Here is a 27,230-nt window from a genome sequence, read left to right on the forward strand (position 1 = left end):
ATTATAGTATCTTATGTCTTACACCTAAATCTTTAATCTGTTTTGAAAATTAATTTTTGTGAATATGCTTAACTTTCAAACCCTCAAATGTTGAAAGGATGTTGTACAAGATCTTCCAGGTGTCAGGTAATAGTCAGAATAACTATGGTATCTTTAATTGCTTGATATTAATAATAATTAATGTTAACTTTTTATTTTTAAAGATTTAATTTATTTGCACATACAGAACTGTGGTACAGGCCAAAGGTGCAGGGGCGGTGAGAGGATTCACCAGAGATAGAGTGGGTAGCAGAACAGGCATATAACGAAGTACACTGCTGAGGGGAGCAGCGGGTGGGTCAGGAGAGGTCTGCGGTGCCATGTGGATCACCTCCGGGGCAGGTCGGGATCGAACTCACGCGGAAATGGCTTTAGCTTCTTGGTGCTGTGCTTTAATCCACTGAGCCACCAGGCAGGGCCCCTAATTTTAACTTTTAAAAGAGATTATTTTATGACTACAAGAACGGGTAAAGGCCAGCGGTGGGAGGGGTAAGAGAATTCACCAGAGACAGAGTGGTAAGCAGAACATGCAGAATGACTGAAATACACTGCTGAGGGGAGCAGTAGACAGGAGAGGAAGGGTCTGTTGTTCCATTTGGGTTACCTTCCTGGCTGGAATCTTAACTCCTGCTGTAGACTTCCGATTGTTCATTGTGTTATGCTTCTGGAACTGCCTAGAAAAATAAATCCCAAAATCTGGCTGACAGGCAAGTAAATGTTGAGGTGATTTCTGTCTTTGAGGAGCTGTCATTTAGGCAGTAATGTTGACAACAAAGAAACCAGAAATTTTTTACTTGTCTGCTGCTTTGGTAGATAAAAGCTATAGGGAACATTTTATGTGCTGCTGGTGTACCTTCCAGGCATTCGAATTAGCTGTTAAGACTTACAGAGTAGGGCCCTCCCTAGTGGTACAGTAGGTTAAAGTGCAGCAGTGCAAGCTAGCTGCAGTTTCTTTGTGTGAGTTTAGATCCCCAGCCCTGGAGGTGATCCATAGGGCGCAGCAGACCTCTCTCGACCCACCCGCTGCTCCATTCTGCAGTGTACTTCCTCCATCTGCCTGTTCTGCTCCCCACTTTGTCTCTGGTGAATCCTCTCACTGTCCCTACACCTCTGGGTGTACCCCAGTTCTGTATGCATAAATAAATCTAAAAAAAAAAAAGACTTAAAGAGTAGTGAAGAATTTTATAAAATGTCAACTCAGCTTTTTAAAAATATTAAGAAATGCATTAAACAGCTAATTTACGCCTAATGATATTTGCTGCAAGTATTAACAGTAAACATTTCCTAGGTTTTAATTTTGTTCACTGTAGAAAAGATAAATGTTTGGTGCTTGTAAACATATATATTGAAAAATAACTATAATGTTATAGTCTAAAATAGAAAGAAATTGTATTTCTAAAATAGAAATTGTATTCCTGTGGATAGGTGGTATATCTATAAAAATTTTTAAATAACTTGATTTTCATTATTGTTTATTGGCAGCAGTATAGTTGTAATATTACTTTGCATTTAAGTTATTACTATAAACTTAACCCATTGTATTTGCAGAATAATGTGTATACTGTTCCCTTGGGATTAATAATTTGAATATAGTTATTGCTATTAATTACTAATAAACAAAAGTCACACAAAATCTGTTCTACAACAAACTACTTGGGAAAATACTATACTAAGTTGTACTTAGCATTTAGGAAATGCTAAATGACAAGTTAACTGAAAAACGTATATTACCAAACTTACACATTAGGACTGTTAACAATACTATGTTTTAATATATAATTCCTTTTCTAATCCTTTAGTTGGCAGCCAGAACGCCAGGTTCCATTTAATGAAGTTAGGTTACCACCACCACCTGATATAAAAAAAGAAATTAGTGAAGGAGATGAAGTAGAGGTATGTATATGTAAGTTTGTTTGCCTGCCTGTTTGTTTTAAATATTTTTGTAGGAGAATTTGATTGAGAATTGAGAATAAATCTAACGCAGTTGATTGAGAATAAATCTAACGCATTTCCTCTATTTCTACTGGTAATGACTGTAACATTGCGGTGTTTGGGTTTCAGAGTTAGCACGGGGATTCATGTCTTAGTCCTGCCATTTTTAACTTTTGTGGCCTTAGCAAGTTCATGACTCAGTGAAGATTAAGGTTAAGGATGATAGTGCATCTGAAAGACTTTGCAAGAATATAGTGCACAGAGAACTGGATGGTGTTGGATGCTATTTTCCTTATTTTTGGTAATTTACTTAAAATTTGTTTTTGTATTGTAAAATATTGATGGTAATGCTTTCATATCATGATAATACATTTTACATGAGGATTACCTCATGAAATTTTATAATTAGTGTACTTCTTTGTTGAGTATTCTAGAAATGTCTGGAATAATTTAATACCATAGAAAAAATTTTAAAATGACTTGCTAGAGATTTTAAAAAAAAACCTCTTTCCTTGATTTACATATCACTCATTCCCAGGATTATGATGTCTCCCTTCCCACCCCTATTTAAAATAATAGAATTATTTTGTAATGTTTCTTTATATTTTGCTTTTTGCACACTTAGGTATTAGGTTCCTGTTTGTTTTTATACACTACTGCTGATTGATAGGTCTGCTATTATGTACAGAATAACCAGGAAATGTCAAATAGAGGTGTAATGAGTTTGTTGAAGATAGAAATCTTACTGATTTTTAAGAAATTGATAAAACACCTCTGAGGTGCTCATGTTTCTCAGAAGGAATTGACTTGATAGTGTTGATTTTCATATCTCACTTTTACCTGGTTTATATAGGGTAGGATGGGGAACTAGGGACAAAGGCGTACCTCTACGATGAGCTAGTTACCTAAATGCTTTTATACAATCTTAGCACTAGACACGGGTCTTAACACTTTACAGATGGATTATTTTATTCTTAGTAATTTTTAAATGGTAACTTTTGCATTAATGTGGATGTTGAGCTAGGAAACAGAAAATTGAGCTGCTTTAAATTTCTGAAAAATTGAACGCATTTCTGTTCTAAAATTCTGTCTAGAATTTGCTTGTTATTTACGTTGTACTTGCTGAGTTTGATAACATGCCATGAATAATCTTGTCATGAGTAATCTTGGCTATATGTATTGAGGAGTGGGCTCACTCCTCAATACATAAAGACTTCATATTTCTCAGTATTCTTTTACAATTGGTTCACCAAAATTTGAACTAAACTTTTAAAATTAATTTTATCACTTTACCATTCATTTATAAAACTGTGTCATACCAGAAATACATCTTCACACCTGTGACATGCATGTGCTTTACTCACAAACAGAGTAGTAACAAAGCTCCCTTGTTACTACTATGTTAGTTTCATACTTCTCCCATTTTCTCCACTTCTTTCACCCTGGATTTCCCTGATTCTGAGTGCAGGGTACTTGGTGGGGCACAATGAATATAGCAGTAGTGCTTCTGATTCTTTCTGTAACCTTGTTAAATTATACTTTACAGTCTGGTAAAAGACTGTAAATATTTCTCAATATTGCAGTCTGGTAAAAGACTGTAAATATTTCTCAATATTGCATCTTTTCCTGATGATCATCTTTCTGTGAAGATGGATAAAAGAACTTAGTTTGTCTTTCAAAGTTTATCAATTTTAGCATGCTGGTGATTAGTCTGGTCAGTGAAGTTACCAACTTGGTTTTGGAAATACTCAAGAATTAGAGAATTATCTATCAATTCTGAGAATAGTTTTGTTCATACTTTTTGTTAAGATACTTGGTAGTTTCAAGGTTCAGATTAAAGGAAAAAATTGGTGAAGTGCTGTGGTCATTGTTAGAGTGTGCTTTCTGCAGTTCCAATTTAAGGATGTCCTGTCCAGTAATTTCTGGATGATCTATCTACCCCATCTTCCAAATATGTATAAAACATTGGGGCCAGAGGTTGGATAATTTGAAAATTATTTACTGCAGATTGTTATATTTAACTTTGTGTTGCATCGTTAATTCCTGGTGAAATTTTCTCCGTATAGTTGCTAGAATCATCTGAAATCAAGACGTCATTTTTTACACTGTTGGAAATGCATAGAAGGAGGAAGTTTAAAATTAATCTTCCCGCTCACAGAATCATTTTTGGAGGATGGGGTGCAGATGTTACAATTCTTTAGTTAGAAATCTATCCATGTAACCTGGAATGTGTAGAAAATAATAGTATACTGTTTATATATTTTGAAGCAGCTTCTTATTCTTAATCTGTAAAATTTTGTATATCCGATAAGAGAAAGTTAATGTTTTAAGAAAAATTCATGCCCTTGATCACTAGTGATAACAGCATCTTAAAAGTCTATTTATTGGATGCCTTGTAATTTTTTTGATAGTTTTTTAATATAAGTTTATTTTTACATCATTTTGTGTATTTTTGATACATATAGTTTTTGTAGTAAATCTTTGCATCTTATCTGTTACATAATGTGTTTTCTCCCTAATTTTAGAAAAACTGTTAAATGGCTTTTGCTACTGAGAAGTCATATTTTTATTCAGATCTGTCAGGTTTTTGATGTGACCTCCAAGACAACTCAAGTGTTTTTTATATAGATGTAAATTTAAATTAAAATAATTTTTTAAATAGTAACTGAACTGAAAGCAAAAATAGAAGCAGAACTTTTGAAAGAACCATTTCTTCTTGCTCCCTCTTAATACTTTTCCTACAACTTGACTGACCTATCATTGGTCATTGAGTGGTAAGAGCAGGCTATCTTGATTGACGACCATTTTACTTAAGTCCGTTTCTTGTGGATATGAAGTGATTGTACTTAAGAATTTTTTACAAAAGACTTAAGTCTTTGAGATTTTCAGTTTTCTTTTTGCTGTTAATTTGTAGTAATAGCAGTCAGTTCAAATGATGACAAAATTTTCTGAAATCCATCATCAGTGTGTTTCAGGATGATCACATTGCATTAGGTCAGTTCCATGGTTTTATGAACTTACTCATTTTTTCCATGCACTCAGGTCTACATATGAAAGGCTAGACTTTTTTTGAGAGCTTAGAACAGTGGCATGTTTTTTAAGAAAAGTTCTAGTGTATTAAGTCATTTGTCATTGTTTCTGCTAGTCACAAATCTATAATAGTAATAACAAGTTTAAACTGTTATCTCATTTTAACATAACAGTTCCCTGAAGACCTGTCTAAAATCTTTCCAGTGTTCTATAACCTAAAAATTAGGAAATATATAACCATTTTTAACACTGAATGCTAATCTCTACTATATCTTGCTGTATTCACTGGATGTTAAGTTTTAATACTCAGAACCCCTGTTCTTTGGTGTTAGGAACCCTTCCTCTCTATGAAGAAGGGAATTACTTAAACTTCTCACAAAAGATTCAGGAGAGAGCTTTCTATTGAACTCTTTAGGCAATTATTTAAAGATCAAGCTTAGGACATTTTCATTCTTGAAGGTCAGGAATGACTGAATGCTGACAGTTCATATGGTTTACTCTAAATTTTTTTTTTTATTTTATTAAAAAGTTTATTTTTACATCATTTTGCACATTTTTTTTTTCATCTCAATTGTAATCCCCACGGGTTTCCCATCACCAAATCACCCCTGTGCCACCACCATAGTCCCGTGCAGTTCCCCACTCCACCCCCACAGAATGTCTCTGGTCTATGGTTGTTCATTATTTTTGTTATTTTCTCGCCTGGTCCATTATACTCCTGCTATGAGTGAAACCATCCGGTACTCTAAATTTTTACTATAAAAATGTTCAGCTACTTGAGGTTTATGTTTTAGTTTAGCTTATGAGACTTCCTATGAAGTTAAAAGACATAAATTAGTGTTACAGTTTAAGTGTGGCTTCTAGAAAAGACACTGATTTTTGTGGGATAGCGAAAATTAGTCACTTCAGAAGAAATCTGTGCAACAGGTTTGTTGGAGACCAGCTCCAATTATTGAGGTGTCTGGAGGCAAGACAGGCAGGACCCTAAGGTGGGAAGGCGTCAACGAGCAGAGATTCCTAAAAGGGGGAGAAGGAGCAAAAGGGGAAAGGGGGGGGCGAGGAAGTTGGAGTTGGGTGCAAGTCTTCCTGCTCTGCCTTCAGCAGAGGTTTATTTTATACATTAGGAGCAAGTAGTGGGGTGACATCAGCACAGGAACTGGCTGAGAGATTACAATCATCTTTTTTTTTCTAAGAACTGTTTAAGGTCGTATTGCCTTTTAGCTGAGATACAACTTTCTAAAATCAGTCAAGGTTAAAAACAGGTACATAAGTGCACAAAGTTTATGACTAATATTACTGTAGTGGAGATCAGCTAAGATAGAAGTCCCTTAAACCTTATCTACTACTTAATGGGTTTTTGTTTTTCTACCTGAGTCATCCTAGGAGGCAGAAGAGGAAATTCCTTGTTAATCAAATCTCTGAAAAGGAGACATAGGTGAATTTCCTTATCTGAAGACTACATAGTAGAATCCTGAAAGACTAGCCAGAAGACTTTTGTGGACTCCTTTAAGGTGTAGCAGGTAGAAAACTAGTTTAAAACAGACAACCTGGATGAATTTCCACATCTAAAGGCCAAACAATAGGAAGTTTGAGTAATTCTTTAGAAGCTAAATAGAAGGCTAGGTGAGATAATAGAATGATAAAATTTGGTTTATCCTTCATCCAGCAGTGAGAGAGACTTTGCAAAAACAGCCCTTTTGCTTTTACTTATCAGTCAGTAGTCTAGTCACTTGACTTCAGGGGAATTTTTCACCCTGGTGCAGTGCTTGCGTGTCAGGGCAGGCAGGCATTATGCTGCTGAGGCAATCCAATTGTAAGCTGAAACTTGCTCAGAATATTTTGATATTACAATTATACAAAAAGGGGAGGTCATAACATAAGTTAGCGTGGAAAGTCTGATTTTTCAGAGCAATTCCCTCCATCCGTAACGTGTCTGACGACAGAGGTTGCATAGCTTGTGTCACAGGTTCTTTTCATGAAGGCTGATGGAAGCTTTTTGAGAATGACATTTTGTGGAAGAAATTTGCAGGAGAAAGTTTTGAATGATTAAAGTTGATTTGTAAACCCAAATATTTGACTTGAAGTGATAGCATATATTAAAAAAATCTTAACAGTTAATTTTTTTCAATGTTGCTTAGTAGTGACTTTAAAGATTGCTAAGAAAATGATACCTTTTGGTTTGTACAACTGGAGGTAGTAGGAAAATAAAGAATAAATTATCTTAAGATGGGTATATAATCCAAGATATTACAAGGAAAGTGTAATTTTTTTTTCTTGGTTACATAAGATGCTCTGTATTTTAATTATAGAGAACTGCCTTGTTTAGCATGTTAACATGTTATATGGAAAGCCTGACATCTCAGGCTGATAAAAATTTTACAAGGTATTCTGAGTTTTCTGCATGAGTTTAATATATTTGATGTTAAAAACTTTAATTATGAAGTTTTCTGGCAGAAGTATTAGCAAGTTCTTTTGACATGTTTTTCCTTTCTCTATTATGGCATATAGTCAGATGTTATTGTTGTACACATAATGTGTTTTATTTCCATCAAAATGTTGCTGCTTTACCTTTGTTTCCTTTTTTCTTAGAAACATCTTTTTTTTTGTTTTTTTTATATATATACACACACACACACATGTGTGTATATGTATACATGCACACACACACACGTCATTCTTCAGTTTTGCACAGTGTATGCTTTCTCCTCTCGGGTATAGTCCTGTGAAATTCCCACCACTAATTCACCTGTGTTCCATCACCATAGTCTCTTGTACTCTTCTCACCTGTTTTGATTTTTCCCCTTCCCCTGCAGAATTTCTCTGATTTATAGTTGCTTGTTGGTTTTTATTTATTTATTCATTCATTTATTTTAAGATTTATTATGCATACAAAACTTGGGTACAGGCCAGAGGTGCAGAGACAGTGAGAGGATTCACTGGAGACAGAGTGGGGAGCAGAACAGGCAGATCATCGAAGTACACTGCTGAGGGGAGCAGCAGGTAGGTCAGGAGAGGTCTGCTGCGCCATGTGGTCACCTCTGGGGCGGGGATTGAACTCATGCTAAAGTGGCTTTAGCTTCTTAGTGTTGTGCTTTAACCCGCTGTGCCACCAGGGAGGGCCCTGATTTTTATTTTTAATGTGTTATAACTAATTCCCCTCTCCCACATCCCAGCCCCATGTTTCCTTTCTATTCCTCCTATAAGTGAAACCATCTGATAATTTTCTTTTTTCTTTCTGAGTTATTTCACTGAGCATGATGCCTTCCCGCTCCATCCATGTTGCTGTGAATGGCCTAAGTTTATCTTTTTTGATTGCTGAGTAATATTCCACTGTGTATTTACCACTCTTTTTCAAAACTTAGATAAGCTTGGAAGTGTACCTTCATACTTAAGATGTGTACGTACTTCATTTCCCCTCTGTCATCTCTTAACACCAATATACTGTCACTTTATCCCTTCTGTCCCTATCCTCCTCTCTGCTGGTAACCGCCATGGTTTTCACAGAGTTTGAGTTATTTTTATTATGTTTTGCTGTTTGTTTTTTAGATTATATTCCATAAGTGAGAGAAGCTTTTAATTGATTTTACATTCTTAGTTATTATAATCACATCATGTTTCATCCATATTGCCACAAAAGGCACCACTTCACTTTTTCTAACAGTGCATTAATTCTGTTGAACATATATACTACATTTTCTTTTTTAAAGATTTATTTATGCATACAAGAAGTGGCGTACAGGCCAGAGGTGTGTGGGTGGGGTGTGGATGTGTTGTGAAAGGATTCACCAGAGACAGAGTAGTGAACAGAACAGGCAGGTTGATTGAAATACACTGCTGAGGGGAGCAGGAGAGTTCTGACATGCCATGTGTGTCAGCTCCTTGGCCTGGGATGCTGCATAAGCTGCTAATAGCTTCATAGTGCTGCAACTTAACCCATTGCACCACTAGATGGGCTCCTATATTTTTTAATCCATCTGTTGATGGACATGTAGATTGATGATATTGTGGTCTTGGATATTGTGAGTATTGTAGCTATGAACATAGTAGCGGTATTGCTTGGTCATGTGGTATTTCTGTTTTTAGTTTTTAAAGCATCTATACCATTTTTCTATAGATTGTGTACCAATTTCCACCATCAGTAAATTCAGTTATTCCTTCACTAATACCCCAGTAGTTGTTTATAGTTTTCTTGATACAGGGCCAGAGAGCTGTATATTTTAACTAAAATGTTGGGGTACATGTAGAAGTTAGGTAGAGGGAGTAAGAATAATTTGAGATAGGTTTATTACATAATTTTAAAAATTATGTATGTCCACAAAAGTGACATTATATAAATACAGCTCCTTCCAAAAAAAAGAAAGTTTTAATTGTTAGTAACCAATTGGAGATTTTTAGCTACCTGTATTTAGAATTACTCTAGAATACCAAGTCCATAGTTAGTCTTAGTGCTTTGGAAATGTTCATACATGAAAGATTCTCTTGGGGTTTGCCCAATTTCCTGGATTTACAAAATCTGTAATACTAATGCAATAAAACTATTGAATGAGTAGGTAAATTACATTAGTGTGGTCTACATGTTAGAAAGTATACTTCGGCTGATGTACACTTTTCTGTTCTTCATGGATGATAATGAGAAGAAAAGGTGGTTAATGAGAATAGTACTCAGTAACGATCCCATCTCTTTCAAAAATGGGCCATTGTAGTAATTAAGTATTCAGCTTAGTGGTGGACATTATTTAGAATTTTTTTATTGTTAATTTGGTGAGAACTGGTAAAAATTCTCTGCCTTTGGTGTTTATATTATTATTTCTATTTGGTTGTGACTTTCAGTGGCATAATTGAACATTTATAATATGATGGAAAAGTTGACAGTTTTTGCATCCAGCTGGAGTTTTATTTTGGTTACACTTTGGTTGTGTGCTAGAGTTGAGAGATCATCTTGCAATGTGATTTGACTTGGAGTGATTTAGTAGAAAGGGTCCTGAAACAGGTTTTTGGAATATGATTCATCATATTCCATTCTCAACAACTCCTTGAAACTGTAGCCTTCAATCTGAGTTTCATTTTTTGATTTCTCACCAGCAGTCCTCCTGTCTCCTCCTTTTAAAGTTGTTTCTTGGGACATTCTTTTAAAATGTGAGTTGCTCCTTTGTAATAATTTGGAGACTTAAATGGAATCTGAAGATAGGAAATTTCTGTTAGGTGTCGTTACTACAGTGGCAGTCAATAAGTAGTCAACATATTATACTAGGGCACAATTTTCATGATGGGTTTTTTAAGTGACTTTTTTTTTTGGCACTTCATTTTTATGAAGACTGCTTTGACTCATAGCACTTGAATGGAGCCATATTCATAATGCTTTATAGTTCATACTGTGTAACTTAGATTTAGTTGATGTTAGCAGAGTGGCTTTATCTTTCAAGGGCAAAATTATTAATTAAGCTTATGAGAGATGGATGTAAGAATAAAATAGAATATACGTTTTAATATTACATGAGTAAGTTTCAAGGCCATTCAGAATGGTTTATTCTCTTTTCTGCAGGTTCGTTTAGATGTAGGAATTAAGATTCCCACAAGATTATGTGGTGAAAATAAAAATAGAACAAAGGGATTTATTTAGTGTTAAATCATGGGTTGTTTTATTGTTTGCTTTGTGTGTGTGTGTTTTAGCCTTTCAGCTTGAGTCATCTATCCACTATAGATTAACACCAGTCTGTTTAGCTGAGCTGTCTTTTTAAGAGAATACTTGGAATGGAAACTTTACTTCTTATTCTTTCTACTAGTCAGAAATAGGAAAAATAGTCATTAGCATTTACCATTTGGGTTTAACAGGTCATATTTATTGATTTTCATATATTTTTTAAAAGATTTACCTATGCATATAGAATTGCAGTAGAGGCCAGAGGCACAGGGGTGGTGAGAGGATATACCAGAGGCAGAGTGGGGAGCAGAGTAGTCAACTGACAAAGTACACTGCTGAAGCGGGGGCATCAGTGGGTGGGTCAGGAGAGGTCTGAATCACCTCCAGAGCAGGAATGGAACTCATGCTGAAGTGGCTTTAGCTTCTTAGTGCTGTGCTTTAACCCGCTGTGCCCCCAAGGAGGGCCCGTTTTTCATGTTTTTAAGACATCTTACATAATTTTATGGAAGGCTGGAATATGACAATGGCCAACGTTACTTGATAATTGCAGTAAACATTTAAATATAGCAAATCAGTATTTTCCTTGTTTGATAATAGATACATCTTTAAGTTCTTTGTACTGCTCATTAGTTATACATATAATGGAACATACCAGGCCTATAAATTTATTTCTAATGAGTTCTAACTTACCATTATTATTGGTTCATCTTCCCACTTCATTCCTAAAACAGTATTTTAAGAATACTTTGGAACAGTTGATTTCTAATTCTAGTCACACTTGTATACATAGCTGCCATTGGCATCTTCTCACTTATGAATTGTATCAAGTAAATTTTGTAACTCAAAAATAAAATAGAAAGAATGCTGTTATTTCACAGAAAGAAAAACAGGGTGATCCAGATTCTTGTCACAAATTTTTGTACGATCAGATCCTGTTTGGTGATGAACTGGGAAGAATACTTTTTCCTTTTCTCTTTGAGGTAATAATTTACCTGAGAAAATTCATTTGGGATGCTGTCATCTTAGATGACAGTCTTCATTGTCTGAGATCCTCTTTTATTCACAGTCATCACTAGCATCTGGAATGCTATTTGTTTTTGTTTTTTTAATAAAGATTTTATTTATACATACATACAGAAATGGGGTACAGGCCAGAGGTGCAGGGGTAGCGAGAGGATTCACCAGAGACAGTGGGGAGCAGAACAGGCAGATGGACAAAGTACACTGCTGAGGGGAGCAGCCAGTGAGACAGGAGAGGTCTGCTGCACCATGTGGATCACCTCTGGGGCGGGAATTGAACTGGCACTGAAGTGGCCACACAGGTGGGTTTAACTTCTCAGTGCAGTACTCCACCTCACTGTGCCACCAGGGAGAGCCCTAGAATACTATTTGTACAGTGTTTGTATCTTTGTAGTAGTCTTCTAATTTCACTAATTACCAGAGTTCTAAGTTTACTTCTCTTTGCAATTAGGGATGGAAAATAAAAGTTCTGATTTCTAAACTGTTGAGTAATAATCAAAGACAAATGAATGTAGGGTGGTGCATTAGTAACGTTTTATTAGTAACGTTTTATTTCACTGTTTTATTCTTCCAAGAGGGGATATGACCATTCTGTTTTCTTGAGACTTTAACAAAAAATGCACAATAGGGGGGATAACTGATGAGTGAAAATGAGATGGCAAAGTATTTCAAGAAGAGGGAAAAGATCACTAGATTCTACCTTAGAAATATAAAAGTATCTCTGATAACGATCACAACTGCAAGATGGATGATTTTCATTTTGCTCTAATAAAAGTAAATTTTCTTGTATTTTGGAAGACTTATAAGAAAGGACAAGCTTTGAAATAGATGTTAAAAAATTGACTTCAAGCTAACTGTTGGTATATGGTCTTATATTTTCTCATAGTTTTTTTTTTTTAAAGATTATTTATGCTTATAGAACTGGGGTACAAGCTAGAGGTGTGGAGGGTGAGAGCATTCACCAGAGACAGTGGGGAGTAGAACAAGCAGGTGTACTGAAATACACTGCTGAGGGGAGCAGCGGGTGGGTCAGGAGAGGTCTGCACGTCATGTGGCCATGTGGGTCAGCTCCCTGGCCGGGGGTTGAACTCATGCATGCTGCAGTGGCTTCTGAGAGCTTCGTAGTGTAGAGCTTTAACCCATTGCATCACCAGGGAGGGATCCCTGGTGTGCAATAAAGTTGATCATGAGCCATTTGGCTTGGTCATTTACAGTTTGAATATTAGAAAATTTCCAAAACTGCTTACAGTAGAATGTCTTGATAGGAGCCCCAGGCTTTCCAGAATTAATTGCCTGTTGGTAGTTGTTCACATTTATCTCATAGGCTATGAACTTGTACAGATAGTTTTTTTTTTTTTTTTTTTGACTATCTTTGCAGGGTCAACCTCAGTTTCTGTGCTCAACATTTTTGAGGAGATACTTTTCATCTCCTTACAGTCCTGTTGCCCTCAGTTTTCCATGCATTACAAATATATCAAATAAGCTGCATAAGAAATAGCTCTAATCTTGAATGAAAATTTTAATCTATTAAAATTGATGATTACAGATAAAGAATATGCTAATTTTTTAATTAAAAGATGGATTTTTGTAAGACAATTCTGCCCTGCTGTGGACTAAATGTTTTTAATTCAGTTAGGCTTCTTAGCAAGGGATCTGAATGTACAGTTGAAGGATGGTAAAAATTCGGTTTATCATAATAAGTTCTTATCCGTGTGATAACTGAAGTCATCACAACAAACTACTTGAAGATGAACAGTGTTTAGAGGCCAGTGTTTTATATTACATAAAACTGCCTTGTAGGAAGCATTTCTTCAAAATAATACTTAAGCTTAGTAAACCCATATGAATTTGGAATTTTACATATTTGGAGCAAAGTCGCTTAAATTTTAAGTGTATGAAACATAGGTATGTTTAGTATACCTATTTCAGTACAGTAGAATTCTTGATTGAGGTCACTGAAATTTGACATAATAAGTCATATACAATGTTGAAATCTTTTGGAATGAATAGATATGGACATTTTCCCCCTTTCTCAGGTATATTCAAGAGCAAATGACCAAGAACCATGTGGATGGTGGCTGGCTAAAGTTCGAATGATGAAAGGAGAAGTAAGTGATACACCTGCTTTGTGATTTATTTCTTAGTTTACTCTGTGATTTATTTCTAAAGAACTATCCCATTGTTGGTTTTGTGTCTAAAAACACTTCAGAAATAGTGAATGAATCTTACTTTTAATTTGTATTTATAGCTTGAATTTGCAAATATCACAGCTGCTTTTGAGAGGTACTTCATAAATATCTGATGACTGTGAAGGTTCAGCCTTGTAAAAACCTATTATCTAGTTTAAGAAAATTAGATTGTTTGCCTAAGCTTTGCTTAGTACTTGTGCCACAAGGGGAAAGGCCTGGTTAAGCTGAGCAAAGTAATTAGCATTTCATTTAATACTCATCGTTTTGTTCAGATGGGATTTTTAAAGTTTTTTGCTATCTTTTAGTTTTATGTCATTGAATATGCTGCTTGTGATGCCACTTACAATGAAATAGTCACATTTGAACGACTTCGACCTGTCAATCAAAATAAAACTGTCAAAAAAAATACCTTCTTTAAATGCACGGTGGATGTTCCTGAAGATTTGAGAGAGGCGTGAGTAATTTTGTTTACTATTGTGCATTAAGAGAATTTTCAGTGGTACAAAAATCTTTATTCCAAACACCCAGTCAAAACTTGAGATAGTCTTTCTAATAACCAAAGTTTTAACGAGTGGTATAAAGAATGTAATACTGAGCTAGCGTTTCAGCTGCCCTATAAATTTAATCTGTTGTTGAGATGTTTTATACGTGAATTAATTTCTCTCTAGGTGTGCTAATGAGAATGCACATAAAGATTTTAAGAAAGCAGTAGGAGCATGCAGAATATTTTACCATCCAGAAACCACACAGCTAATGATACTGGTAAGATAACTTTGTATTTTAAAAGGTAGTTGATGGATATTCCACAGATTTTTATACAATTATTTCTAAAGATAATAGCTAATTTGGTGCAAAAAGGATTTATACATTGTAGGAGAAAATTTTTTGTATTAAAGATGTTAGTCTTCTGTTAACTCTTTTGGAATAAGGATGCAAAATGAAATTTTTAGAAGTAAAATGAGAGCCCTCCCTGGTAGCACAGCAGGTTAGGCCGGAGCACTGCAAGCTATTCACAGCTGTTTAAATGCGAGTTCTATCCCTGGTTCCAGAGGTGACCCACATGGCACAGCAGACCTCTCCTGTCTCACCCACTGCCCCTTGGCAGCGTACTTCGTTGATATGCCTGTTCTGCTCCCCACTCTACCTCTGGTGACTCCTCTCACCGCCCCTGTACCTCTGGCCTATACCCTAGTTCTGTATGTATAAATAAATAAATTTTTTAAAAAATAAAATGAAATTGTTAATATGACAGTCTTACCACAAATTTTAATGTATGGAATCCTGAATTTTCCTCCCACTAATCATAGTTTGAGTAGCAGATCTAATATGGGAAATCAGAGAAGAAAAAAAGAGAAGATCAGAGTCTAGGAATTCTGTATGTGGAGTGGGGGGTCATGTTTGTATAATCTAGACAGACTAAGTTTTGGGGTGATTAACGTGTTTATTTCTAGTCTGCCAGTGAAGCAACTGTGAAAAGAGTAAATATTTTAAGTGACATGCATTTGCGAAGTATTCGTACGAAGTTGATGCTGATGTCCAGAAATGAAGAGGCCACTAAGCATTTAGAAGTAAGTATATTTGCTCCTAAATTTACTTCTTTTGTGTGTCCCATTAAGTTTCATTATTAAAGTTCTTTGAGTCAAACAACTGAATACAGCTTTGGAAATGAGTGAGCCATTCCATCTCTACGTCATGGAGGTGATGGTGACAAAACTATTAGTATTTATCAAGGCTCATGTAAGTGTACAACCAAAACAAGGGTAATTTGGGGCCCTCCCTCGTGGTACAACAGGTTCAAGCACAGTATTACAAAGCTAGTTGCAGTCCCTTCAGAGCGAGTTTGATCTCCAGCCAGGGAGGTGACCCACACGACTCAGCAGACCTCTCCTGTCTTCGCCTGCCGCTCCCAACTCTCTCTGGTGAATCCTTTCACTGCCCCCACACCTCTGGCATGTACCTCAGTTCTGTATACATAAATAAACCTTTAAAAAAAAAAAAACAAAACAAGGCCCTCCCTGGTGGCGCAGCGGGTTAAAGCACAGCACTAAGAAGCTTAAGCCACTTCCGCATGAGTTCCATCCCCGCCTGCCCTAGAGATGACCACATGGTGCGGCAGACCTCTCCTGACCCACCCGCTGCTCCCCTCAGCAGTGTACTTCGTCGATCTGCCTGTTCTGCTCCCGTTCTGTCTCTGGTAATTCCTCTCACCCTCCGCATCTCTGGCCTGTACCCCAGTTCTGTATGAATAAATAAATAAATCTTTAAAAAAAAAAACAAAAAACATAAAATTAACCATCTTAACCGTTTTTTAGGTGTGTAGTTTAGTAGTATTAGCTCTGTTTATATGGTTGATTGATCAGTTTCCTGGACTTTATCTCACTAAGCTAAAAGTCTCCTGGGCTTTATCTCACTGTACCTACTAATTCCTTGTTGTTCCTTTCCTCTTCTGGCAGTGCCACTCTTACGTTTTTGTAAAATTACTGCTTGAGAATTCACTATGATACTTTTAGGTATCTCAGATAGTACTGTAGGTATGTCATATAAATGAAATTATACAATATTAGTCCTTGTCATTAGTTAATTTAAGCGTCATGTTTTTAGCGTTTATCCTCATTTTAATATGTGCCAGCATTTCTTGTTTTAAGACTGAGTAACATTGCATCACATTTTCTTTATCCTTTTCTCATTTAGAAGATTTGGGTTGCTTCTATCATTGTAAATAACACTGGGGAAAAGTTTTTTTGATCTTTAATAATAAATTTTAATTTACCTCTTTTACTAGTGTACAAAACAACTTGCAGCAGCTTTTCATGAGGAATTTGTTGTTAGAGAAGATCTGATGGGCCTGGCAATAGGGACACATGGTAGTAACATACAGCAAGCTAGAAAGGTTCCTGGCGTTACAGCTATTGAGTTAGATGAAGACACTGGAACATTTAGAATCTATGGAGAGGTAAGCTGTGTTTTGTCCCCACTTCAAGTACTACTGTAACATTTGTTACCCTAGCTGGGTTTCTTTTATTACCTTTTGTTCTTTGTTTTTAACTGTACAAAGTACACCTAACATAAATTTTTCTTAACTATTGTTTATGTTTTATATGGAATTGCACTTTCCTAGAAAAAAAACACTAATACTAAATAAATGAAGATGATACTGTGTTAATCTCACAGAGGAGTGAAAGGTTAATTTTTTGGCTGCTTTGTATCAGGCATTCAGTAGCAACTAACGAAAGAACTTTTACAGAAGTTGAATTTGTACAGTATTTTGTCACTGGTTAATTTGGTAGTTTGAGAACAAATTAATCAGTTTGAAAAAGAAATCAGGCTTTTACTGAGACCATCCTTCACTGTACATGAATTGGATTGGGCTTTTTGTGGTGTTTTAAGTCTTGGCTTATTAGAAGCATGAGTGACAATAGTAACTTTGACCATAGAGTTCTGAATTTAACTTCTGAAGCCTTCATAAGTGGGGAATTGAATGAAGTAACTAACAAGAAAAAGGTTTTGGTGCCATTCTTCCTGAATAGGAATTTTACTTCTACTATTTCAAATGGGCTTGGAAAAATTTACTTTGCTCATTGTAAAGTGAGAATAACAGTAGTACTGAACTCACAATTTATGAGGGTGAAATGTTTGAAGATTTTTATTGTATATTTTACAATGAACCGGTTGTAATCTATGGGTGTTAAAGAGTAAACATTAAAAATGGAAAGGTTGGGCCCTCCCTGGTGGCACAGCGGGTTAGGACACAGCACTACAAGCTAGCCATAGCTGCTTCAGTGTGAGTTTGATCCCCGCCCTGGAGGTGATCCACATAGCACGGCAGACCTCTTCTGACTTGGCCGCTGCTCCCCTCATTAGTGTACTTCATTGATCTGCCTGTTCTGCTCCCCACTCTGTGTCTGGTGAATCCTGTCATGGTCCTTAAACCTTTGCATGAACCCCAGTTCTGTATACATAAATAAATTTTTTAAAAACGGGAAAGTTAATGAATTGTAAGTTAACTATATATGTAAGTTTTCTTTTAAGTTCACTTTGAACAAGGCCCCCATTTTCTAATTCTTAAAAATTGTTTCCTCTTAGAAGTTATAAATTTGAATAATTTGTAGTTCCTTTATAAGTGTATTTCTGCAAAGCCAGTTTTCAAGTCATTTCTGATTTTGATAATGAAAACAATGTAGACAATTTAAACAAATTGAGAAACTTGTCTTTAACACATTCACCCAGAGAAACAAAAAACTTGGAATTTATACACCAATGTTTAGGATTTGTTTAAAATTTGGCTAATGTGATTTAAATTCTGTTGCTAATTTTGTTAAGATATCTAATATTTTGATTTTAATGTTACTTTTCCTCTAGCCTTTTAATGAGTACTCTTAATTTTTTTAGTACTTCATAAATTACTTGTCCTAAAACATCACATTAATAGGATAGCAGAATGTACTGAAGCATAAAAATTTATATTCTTCTCATTTTCTTGTTTTTTTGTTTTGGGTTGTGGATTGATTCAACATTGTATTTCATGTTTGTTTTCTGTTTCCCGTCTACAGAGCGCTGATGCTGTCAAAAAGGCTAGAGGTTTCTTGGAATTTGTGGAAGATTTTATTCAAGTTCCTAGAAATCTGGTTGGTAGGTACTTCTATACTAAATGTTAAATACTGTTATATATAGTGACTTACTGAAAATTTGTGTTATCTGATGTTTTTGTTTACTTAGAATTACGTAGATTTTTTTGGATAACACTAGTCTTCATTTTTTAAATAAAAACATTTTGGTTATCTCATTATTGTCATGTTCAAAAGTAAAGATGTTTTCTTCTGTACAGGGTGACCCACTAATAAGACCCAGTTTGTCATTACAGTTTTTCTTAATCTTTTTCCTTCCTTGGGTTCTTTCATATTCTCATGTTTCATTTTTTAAATTTTATTCATATATCCATCAAAATTGTCATAGTACTTTTTGAGAAGGTGTTTGTGATAATTTTTTTCTTTTGTTTAGTGCAGAAGAAAAAGTAACAGTGGATTAACAATAGGGTAATAAACTTCTACACAGTAGGCCCTGAATAAATAATAATTGGTTGTTGCAAAGGCATAGAATAAGGTAAGAAGTCATGGGCAGGAAAGAAAGCTGGTGATAATGATATGAGGGGAGGTTTCACTATAAAGTCTTTGACACCATTAACAAAAAAACTATTTTGTATCCATGAATTTATCCATTGAGTGACATATAAGTTTGAGTTCAAGGCTTTCATTAAATGAACATACAGTTTGGGATAAACTTTTAATAGCTTGGCTTTAATGTCCTTACGTTGTAAATGCAGTTTGGGAAAATGGCAAATTTTGATCATATGTTAAAAAATCTGTTTATCCACAAAGTTTAATATAAAAATAAGTGTCAAATTAAGTATTGACCTTTACTAGGAGGGGAATGGGTTTTTGTCACCTTTACTATCTTTTTTTTTTTTTTTTTTTTTACTTTCTTGAAAGATTTTTAAGTCTTCAGTATATATTCCATTCACATTAATACATAGACCACTCATATGTATGTAACTGATTCTCTTATGTAATCGGGCCTGGTCTGCCTTTAGTAAATTATTTCTTTGCTCTCTATAGATGTTTTATATATATATAATTATGTGAAGCAGGGAAAATAAAATAGATCCATTGTGAATGGATTTTTTTTTTGACCAATAACAAATAATGTACTCTAACAATGCAAGTGTATATATATTTTCTTGTTATTCAGAACTCTCTATTTCTACCCATACATTTGGATAGGTATGACATACTGCCAATAAAGTAATCTCTATCTATTTATCACTATAAACTGAATTGTTGGGGAGATAAATCAAGGTGTGAATATAAGCTTGAAGATTTTTATTTTTCTAAAAATTGGTAACAATGTTATTAATGGTTTATAATTGTCAACTGAAATCACTTTTGAAGAAAGCTGCTTTTTGTTTATTTAAATAATAATGTAGTTACTGACACCTATCGCTGCTAACATTGTGGTTGCTGCTTTACAGAACTTAATTTAACTTATATTTCTTAACTTTCAATTGATTTGGAGGTGGTGTGTACAAGGGAATCTGTTTTTTTCCCAACAATTCAAAGAAGTTTGCCTTTGTCTTCCAGAGTTTGTGGCAGTGTTTATTTTGAGTAAAATTTTCTGAGATTTCAGAAATAAGGAAATAGGATATATTGGTAGTTCTTGGATTCTTTGTTTCTTAATTTGTGCAGTGATGATGTGAGTACCTGTTTTGTCTTTTTTTTTTTTAATTCTTCTAATCTGTCTTCACTGACTTTGGTGATTTGGGTTGTTTGTATACTCTTTTGGCAATATACATTACAGTAATCATTATATATTGGTGAAATACTCAGAAGTAGTGTGAAGAGCTCACTTGGTTATTGTTTATGATAATACTACATTTCCCTCAAGTGTTTTATGGGTGAAGCAGTCTTTTGCAAAATAGTACATTCTTAGTCCAAGTGAAAGAGAAAAAGAGGACTGAGAAGTAAAAGGGAATGATGACCACTGGTGGGTAAGTTCAGAGAGAATTTCCTTATGTATTTAGTTCCAAGAATTCTAGAATTAACCATTCTTACCTCTTCTAAATCAAGACAATGACTTAACATTAATTGAAATCTTACACCTCTTGGAAGCCTTTCTTAATACTTCTCTACAATGTCCCTTCAACATTTATGCTCAATTTATACTACAGGCTTGCTTCAGTTTGTCAATACACATTGGAATTTAAGCTCAAAAAACAATTATTTGAAGTATTGATGATCTCAGGTGGTACTAAAAACTTGCAGGTAGGTGCCTGGCAAGACACTAGCCAGGTGACAGAGGCTCACTCACTGATTGTAAATAATTCACAAGAAGGACAGGACAAAGATTCTGGGAGATTATTCTTCAATCTGAGTTTTTTTCTGAAAAGATGTTTGCTGCTTTTTAATAGGGTTAAAGATGGCATTGCTACTTGAGCTTCACTGTGTTAACAATGAAGGCTGCTTTTATGTGCTGCTGCTAGGGTTCATCAGAACACATACACCATGTGAATTCCCTACCATAATCCATGTTTTTTTTTTTTTTTTTTAAATAAAGCTTGTTCAGTTGCTGCTGCTTTTAAATTAAGTGTTTTTAATAAGAGTGGAAATTTTAGTGTAGGGACAAAATTCTGAAAATTTAGTTTACTGTATTGACAGGCTTACTGTTGTAATTGTTCCCTTATTTATTCTGTGTGGTAACATTTCTCAAGCATGCAGTATGAAAACAACCTTTTAACTCCTTTCAACAAAATTTATTGTGGAACTAGGTTGTTGAGGATGTAAGCAAATACAGTATTGCTGTCAGCTTTGTAAAAGGATATATCTATTCCTTATAGTTAACTTTACTGGAATATTTACATCTGTACTATGTAACACTACCCAGTATTGCTTTGTTATGTTACAAGCATTTTTTTTATGAGCATCTATAACTAGTAAGTTCTTAAGGGGAGAAATTGTCATGCCTCCTCTATAAATAATGGATATTCAATAATTACTGTTTGATAGACTTACAAGTTAAGTGTGAAGAAGATAAATAATTTTAACTGTCATTTTATAGTATTTCATATTTAGCAAGACATCATATTTACATGCTTACTGTAGTTGTATGGCTGTGACTTAAACTTTTTTGTGTAAATGTAAAATACTTGTTAAATGTAAACTTTTTATTTCAATGAAGAGACTTCATTTTCAGTATATCTTCCAAGTCACAGATATCTGCGTAACAAATAGAAATTTTAAAATAACAGCAATATTGATTAATTTGTTTATTGTTTGACTAGTAATACATAATAAACCAATTAATGTGAGTTATACCAAAACAGTTTTTCTCTTCTTACTTACCCCAAGGTTTTGAAATGGGTTGGATTTGATTTTTTAAAAATAACAAAATTACATAAGTCGTATTACAACAAGTTTTAAACTTTGAAACGATTTTCTCTTTGAGCACTATTGTCAGGTACATTGGAGCAAAGGAATTTTCATACCAAGGATGAGATTGCTTAGTAGTCTTTCAGAGATACATACATGAGAGCAAAAAGGTGTCACTTGACCTGTTTTTTTATAATTTGATACAAGCCATAAATCCTTTGGGCGGGCATTGAAAGGATGATAGGATTGGATTTTAATTTAGTATGTTTTCTCTTTATTAAAGGAAAAGTAATTGGAAAAAATGGCAAAGTTATTCAAGAAATAGTGGATAAATCTGGTGTAGTTCGGGTGAGAATTGAAGGTGATAATGAAAATAAACTACCTAGAGAAGATGTAAGTATTTAAAATGCAACTTGCCTATTTTGTATCATGTTGTGTTCTTTGCTGAGTTGTTAGCTTTTATTTTGGAAATAATTTTGGAGACACATATGGTGAGCCATTTAATATTGATGTATTTTTAAAATTCTTACACTACTTTTATATTTAAAAAACATCTTCCAGTTTTAGGCCTTAGGTTCATGGTTAGTTTCTCAGTATTTCATTAAAAAGACCAATTTAGATACAAAGGCTTCAGGTTGATAATCTCAAGTTTTTAGTTTTTAAGTGTGTAAACGCTTTAGAACTTGAAACTCAACAAATTAGTCTGTTTTAAAGGAATTCATGATGATAACATCCATGCTTTTTTCCCCCCAGCATCTAAAAGCTTCGCTTCATGCTTTTCTTAATTGGACTCTAAAGCCTTTATGTTGCTAGTAGTTCATTTTTCTGGAATTTCATTTTTGGTATCTCTCTTTTTTAAATCAAATGCTGATAATTTTACCCACAGTGCTGCTCTTTATTCCTCCCACATCACTTTAAGGATATTTCAGCTTTGTGACTTAAGCAGTCAACTCTTATGTATTCACCTTTATATGCTAACTATAAAACAGAGATTGTCTTAATAACAAAGGCTTTAATTTTTGCATAGCATATTTCTGTTTGGGTAGCTTATTGGATACACTCAATATAAAAATTTAGAAAACCAGAAACATTTAATACTGAGAAATAGTCTCAGTATTTGATGTTGTAAAGACACCTTATTAAAACTGCTTATTTTTCTTAGAATGTGAAGATAAATACACCCTTAAAAAATGAATAAGGAAAGCAAATGTCTTAGTATTATACAGATTCATACTTGAGTGTTCTCAGTGATTTTATTCTACACTGTTTTCAAAAAAGTACTGTAAATCTCAGGTAACTTTTACTTATTAAGCAAATACTTTCCCCATTTTAACAGGTTTATTAAGGAAAGGGATAGAAGAGTAAAGGACGTTTGCATAGGCACAGTCAGGGCAGGAAGAGCTGCCCCAAAGGGGGCAGGTTTGCTGAGAGGCCTGTATAGTTGCAGGTGGGTAGCCTTGATGAGAGCGCCATCCACTGAGGGAGGTCAGTGAATAGAACTCTCTGCAAGTACAGGTTACAGGCAGGCAAGAGGCTGCTACCCTGGTGAGGAAGAGGGCTAGTGGAAAGCACCTGCATAGTCACAGGTGGGCAGAGGACTGCTACCATTTTTTAAAAGGTTAATATATTTATGCATACAGAACAGGGGTGCAGGCCAGAGCTGCAAGGGCAGTCAGAGGATTCACCAGACACAGAGTGGGGGACAGAACAGGCAGATTGACTGCAATACACTGCTGAGGGGAGCAGCAGGTAAAACAGGAAATTTCTGCTGTACCATGTGGGTTACCTCCCTGGCCGGTGATCGAACTCTTGCTGAGGCAGCTGCAGCTAGCTTCATAGTGCTATTATGTTTTAACCCGTTTTTTAAAAAGAAGACCCCATTTTTAAAAACGATTTATTTATGCATACAAGAACTGGGATACAGACCAGAGTTACGGGGCGGTGTAAGAGGATTCACCAGAGACAGTGGGGAGCAGAACAGGCAGATAAACTGAAATAAACTGCTGAGGGGAGTAGCGGGTGGGGCAGGGGAGGTTTGCCAAGTCATATGGGTCACCTCTCTGGCCAGTATCAAACTCATCCTGCAGTGGCTTTGATACTTCACAGAGCTCTGCTTTAACCTATTGTGCCACCAGGGAGGGTCCCCCATTTTTTAACTTTTAATAGGCCTTTGAGATGGATTAAAAAACCTGTGGTGTTACAGTATAGTTGGCACTTTCTCTCCAATATCTAAAATAATGGTACCTCATTGGCATAGAACCACCACCTGAAAATTGGTTTGAAGATCAAGGAGTTTATTGCATTGATCAGGAAAGTTTATTAGGATGATACAAATACTTAGTTTTACCTTAGCTTGATTTTTCCTGTTTGTTTTTTAGTAGTATATACCATCTTTTGCAAACTAAATGCAACTTACTGTACTTCCTTGTGTTTGGAATTGTCATTACTCCCATTTCTTCTTCTTTTTTTTGTTTTATTCATTTATGCATAAAAGTGGGGTAAGAGGATTTACCAGAGACAGTGGGGAGTAGAACAGGTGGATTGACTGAAATACAGTGCTGAGCTGCCAATAGCTTCATAAGTGTTTTTGCTTTAACAAACCCTTGCGTCACCAGGAAGGGCCCTGTGCTGCCACATCTGTGCCAGGTCAAGAAAGGTAAATGCTTACAGAACCCAGTCAGATTATGTAAGTGAGTAGATATGTTTAGGTAAAAGGGATGGATAAGGGGATACCTTGTCTTTCTGTAAAAGAGACAGATACTCAGATTTAATCTGATTGCCGTTTGGGAACACATGTATTTATTGCTGTATGTTTGACATTCTTTTGTTTTTTTTAAATTATTTTAAATAGCTTTTCTGATTAAGTCATCTTTCTTTTTTTAAAGATTATTTATGCATACAGAACTGGGACACAGGTCAGAGGTGCAGGGGCAGTGAGAGGATCCACCAGAGACAGAGTGGGGAGCAAAGCAGGTAGATTGACAGAATATACTGTGAGGGGAGCAGTGAGTGGGACAGAAGAGGGTCTGTCATGCCATGTAGGTCACCCTCGACTGGGGATCAAATTCTTGCTAAAACTTAGGCTGTGGGGCTCTCCTTGGTGGCACAGCACTGAGAAGCTAAAGCCACTTCCACATGAGTTCGATCCCCGCCCACCCCAGAGGCGACCACATGGTGGGGCAGACCTCTCCTGACCCGCCCGCTGCTCCCCTCAGCAGTGTACTTCGTTGATCTGCCTGTTCTGCTCCCCACTCTGTCTCTGGTGAAGCCTCTCGCCACCCCTGAGCCTCTGGCCTGTACCCCAGTTCTGTATGTACAAATAAATATTTAAAAAAAAAAAAACTTAGGCTGTGGCTAGCTTCTCAGTGCTATACTTTAACTCATTGAACCACAAGTGAGGGCCCTGTTTGACATTCTTAAGAAAAGCTCAAACTTAATACTTAAATTTTCAATTTTAAAATACTGAACGTTGAAACATTTCTGAATGTTGCTATTGATTTGTCTTGTGTCAGTGTTTCACAATTTAAGCTGTCTAAATCTTCTGGGGACTCAGTTTACTTTGTTTATTGAAAGACCACTAGCTTGAGGTATCTTTACCACTTGTATACTGTAACAATTGACATCTGTATAATTAGATGTTTAGTGATTTTCTTTAGCCTTTCATCTGCTTGTTTATTTTAATTGTCTCAAGCCAAGAAGTGGACTTCTTGAAGTCGAGAAACTAAATCTGAAATCTCATGTTCTTCATGCTTCCTAGGCACTATGAATTATATAGAGTAGGCGCTTAGATAAATACTTAATCATTTAAAACTTACAGACATTAGATTTGAGGGTTTTGTTAAATGTATATGTAAAATGTATAATAGCATGGAAAGATCTAGTGTGAAAAATAAGTATCTTTATCTTGTCTACATCTTCCTCTACCCATCATGCCTGATACATTGTAAGCTGTTGTTAGGTTGCCTTTTTGGGTCTTTTTTGTCAGTAAAAACAGTGCTGCAGCAAATATCCCTTGTGATTGGAAGGTGGATTCCTGAAAATAGGTTTATTTCATCACAGGGAATATAGTATTGAAATTTTAGGCTCTTTGTTAAATTTTTCTACACATTCCCATTGTGAATGTAGGAATGTGTGTTCCACATTTTTTTCCAGTGCTGATTTTAAAGTGTTTTTAAATGCCATTCCTGAATTGTATTTTATTTTTCCATCTTAAAAGATTTTAATTTCTTGGTGACTCCTTGTCTCTTTTACATAATTCTTGTCTTTTATTACTGAGCTGAAAATACACATAAGGAAAACGTTAAAGATTATTTTGCCATCCATGGTTTTATAGGTCCTCATTAGTTAGGAATCTGTCATAAGTGATCTGGAATGCTTAGAAGTTAAGTATTTAGTGCTTTATTTTTTAGAAATAACCATATGAACTTTGTATTTCATATTTTCACATGTGGACAATATTTCTTGTTTCTTCTGACTTGACTTTTTCCTGTGCAGATAGTTGAAATATTTTTTTTTTAATTTTCGGTTTTTTGGGACTTCATGACTTTGCAGTTTTTATGGTATTTTTGTGTAGTGCCTTTCCTGTTTGTGAATCATTCAGAAATCCACTTAATGTTTTGTTCTCCAGTTTGGATTTTCTTTCAACCTATACATTTTTTATTCCAATTGGCTACTAGCTGGTTGTCTTGATAGCCATCTATTAAATATAAAAGCTGTTTTAGTAATTTTTAAAATCTAGAAATTTCACTGAAATAACTTTTAAATGAATTACATACAGTCATTTACTCTTGAAATGTTTTTCTTACTATGGCTTTTTAAAAAGATGTATGTATGCATGCATGCATGCATGCATACAAGAACTGGAATACAGGCCAGAGATGAGGAGGGGTAAAAGGATTCACCAGAGACAGAATGGGAAGCAGAACAGACAGATGGATTGAAATACATTGTGGAAGGGAGCAGTGGGCAAGACAGGAGAGCTCTGCCACACCATGTTGGTCAGCTTTGCTGGCTGGGGATCGAACTCGTGTTGCAGTGGTTGCAGATACCTTCATAGTGCTGCACTTTAAAACCCTGTGCCATCAGGGAGGACCCTTACTATCACTTTTAAATAGCCATTCACATATGTACCTTTTTACCTATCCTTTGCTTTGGAGGCAACTGTTAGTGATAGCTGCAGGTCAGAGTCAAGGCATGTGTTTGTGTTTCTCTTCCTCCTTTCATAGCATCTGTTTGCAATAACTTAATCCTTAACTCCTTGGAAAGTGCTGTTGTTAATATTCACTTTAAGTACAGCACTTTTTTTTTTTGGTTTGTTTTTGTTTTTTTTTAATAATATAATAGCTTATTTTTACATCATTTTGTACTTTTTTTTTTCATCTCAGTTGTAATCCCCCTGGGTTTCCCATCACCGAATACAGCACTGTTTTTTTATTCTGAGTTTCTGCAACCCAGAATGGC

The 27,230-nt window shown here is 35.3% G+C and overlaps 1 protein-coding gene across 4 annotated transcripts in view; it reads left to right on the forward strand.

The window, feature by feature from the left end:
- FXR1 (fragile X mental retardation, autosomal homolog 1) overlaps nt 1-27,230 on the forward strand; it is a 61,655-nt gene that overhangs the window by 17,736 nt on the left and 16,689 nt on the right. For all 4 annotated transcript variants that reach the window (XM_004675010.2, XM_004675012.2, XM_012732344.1 and 1 more), the window contains exons 3-10: nt 1,839-1,932; nt 13,699-13,770; nt 14,157-14,305; nt 14,520-14,613; nt 15,303-15,419; nt 16,634-16,804; nt 18,402-18,480; nt 22,054-22,163. In XM_004675010.2, coding sequence (XP_004675067.1) covers nt 1,839-1,932; nt 13,699-13,770; nt 14,157-14,305; nt 14,520-14,613; nt 15,303-15,419; nt 16,634-16,804; nt 18,402-18,480; nt 22,054-22,163 — 886 coding nt within the window. The remainder of the gene's footprint in view (nt 1-1,838; nt 1,933-13,698; nt 13,771-14,156; nt 14,306-14,519; nt 14,614-15,302; nt 15,420-16,633; nt 16,805-18,401; nt 18,481-22,053; nt 22,164-27,230) is intronic.

Source organism: Condylura cristata, unplaced genomic scaffold (assembly GCF_000260355.1).
Source record: "Condylura cristata isolate star-nosed mole 26May11 unplaced genomic scaffold, ConCri1.0 scaffold00003, whole genome shotgun sequence".
Lineage (NCBI taxonomy): Eukaryota > Metazoa > Chordata > Mammalia > Eulipotyphla > Talpidae > Condylura > Condylura cristata.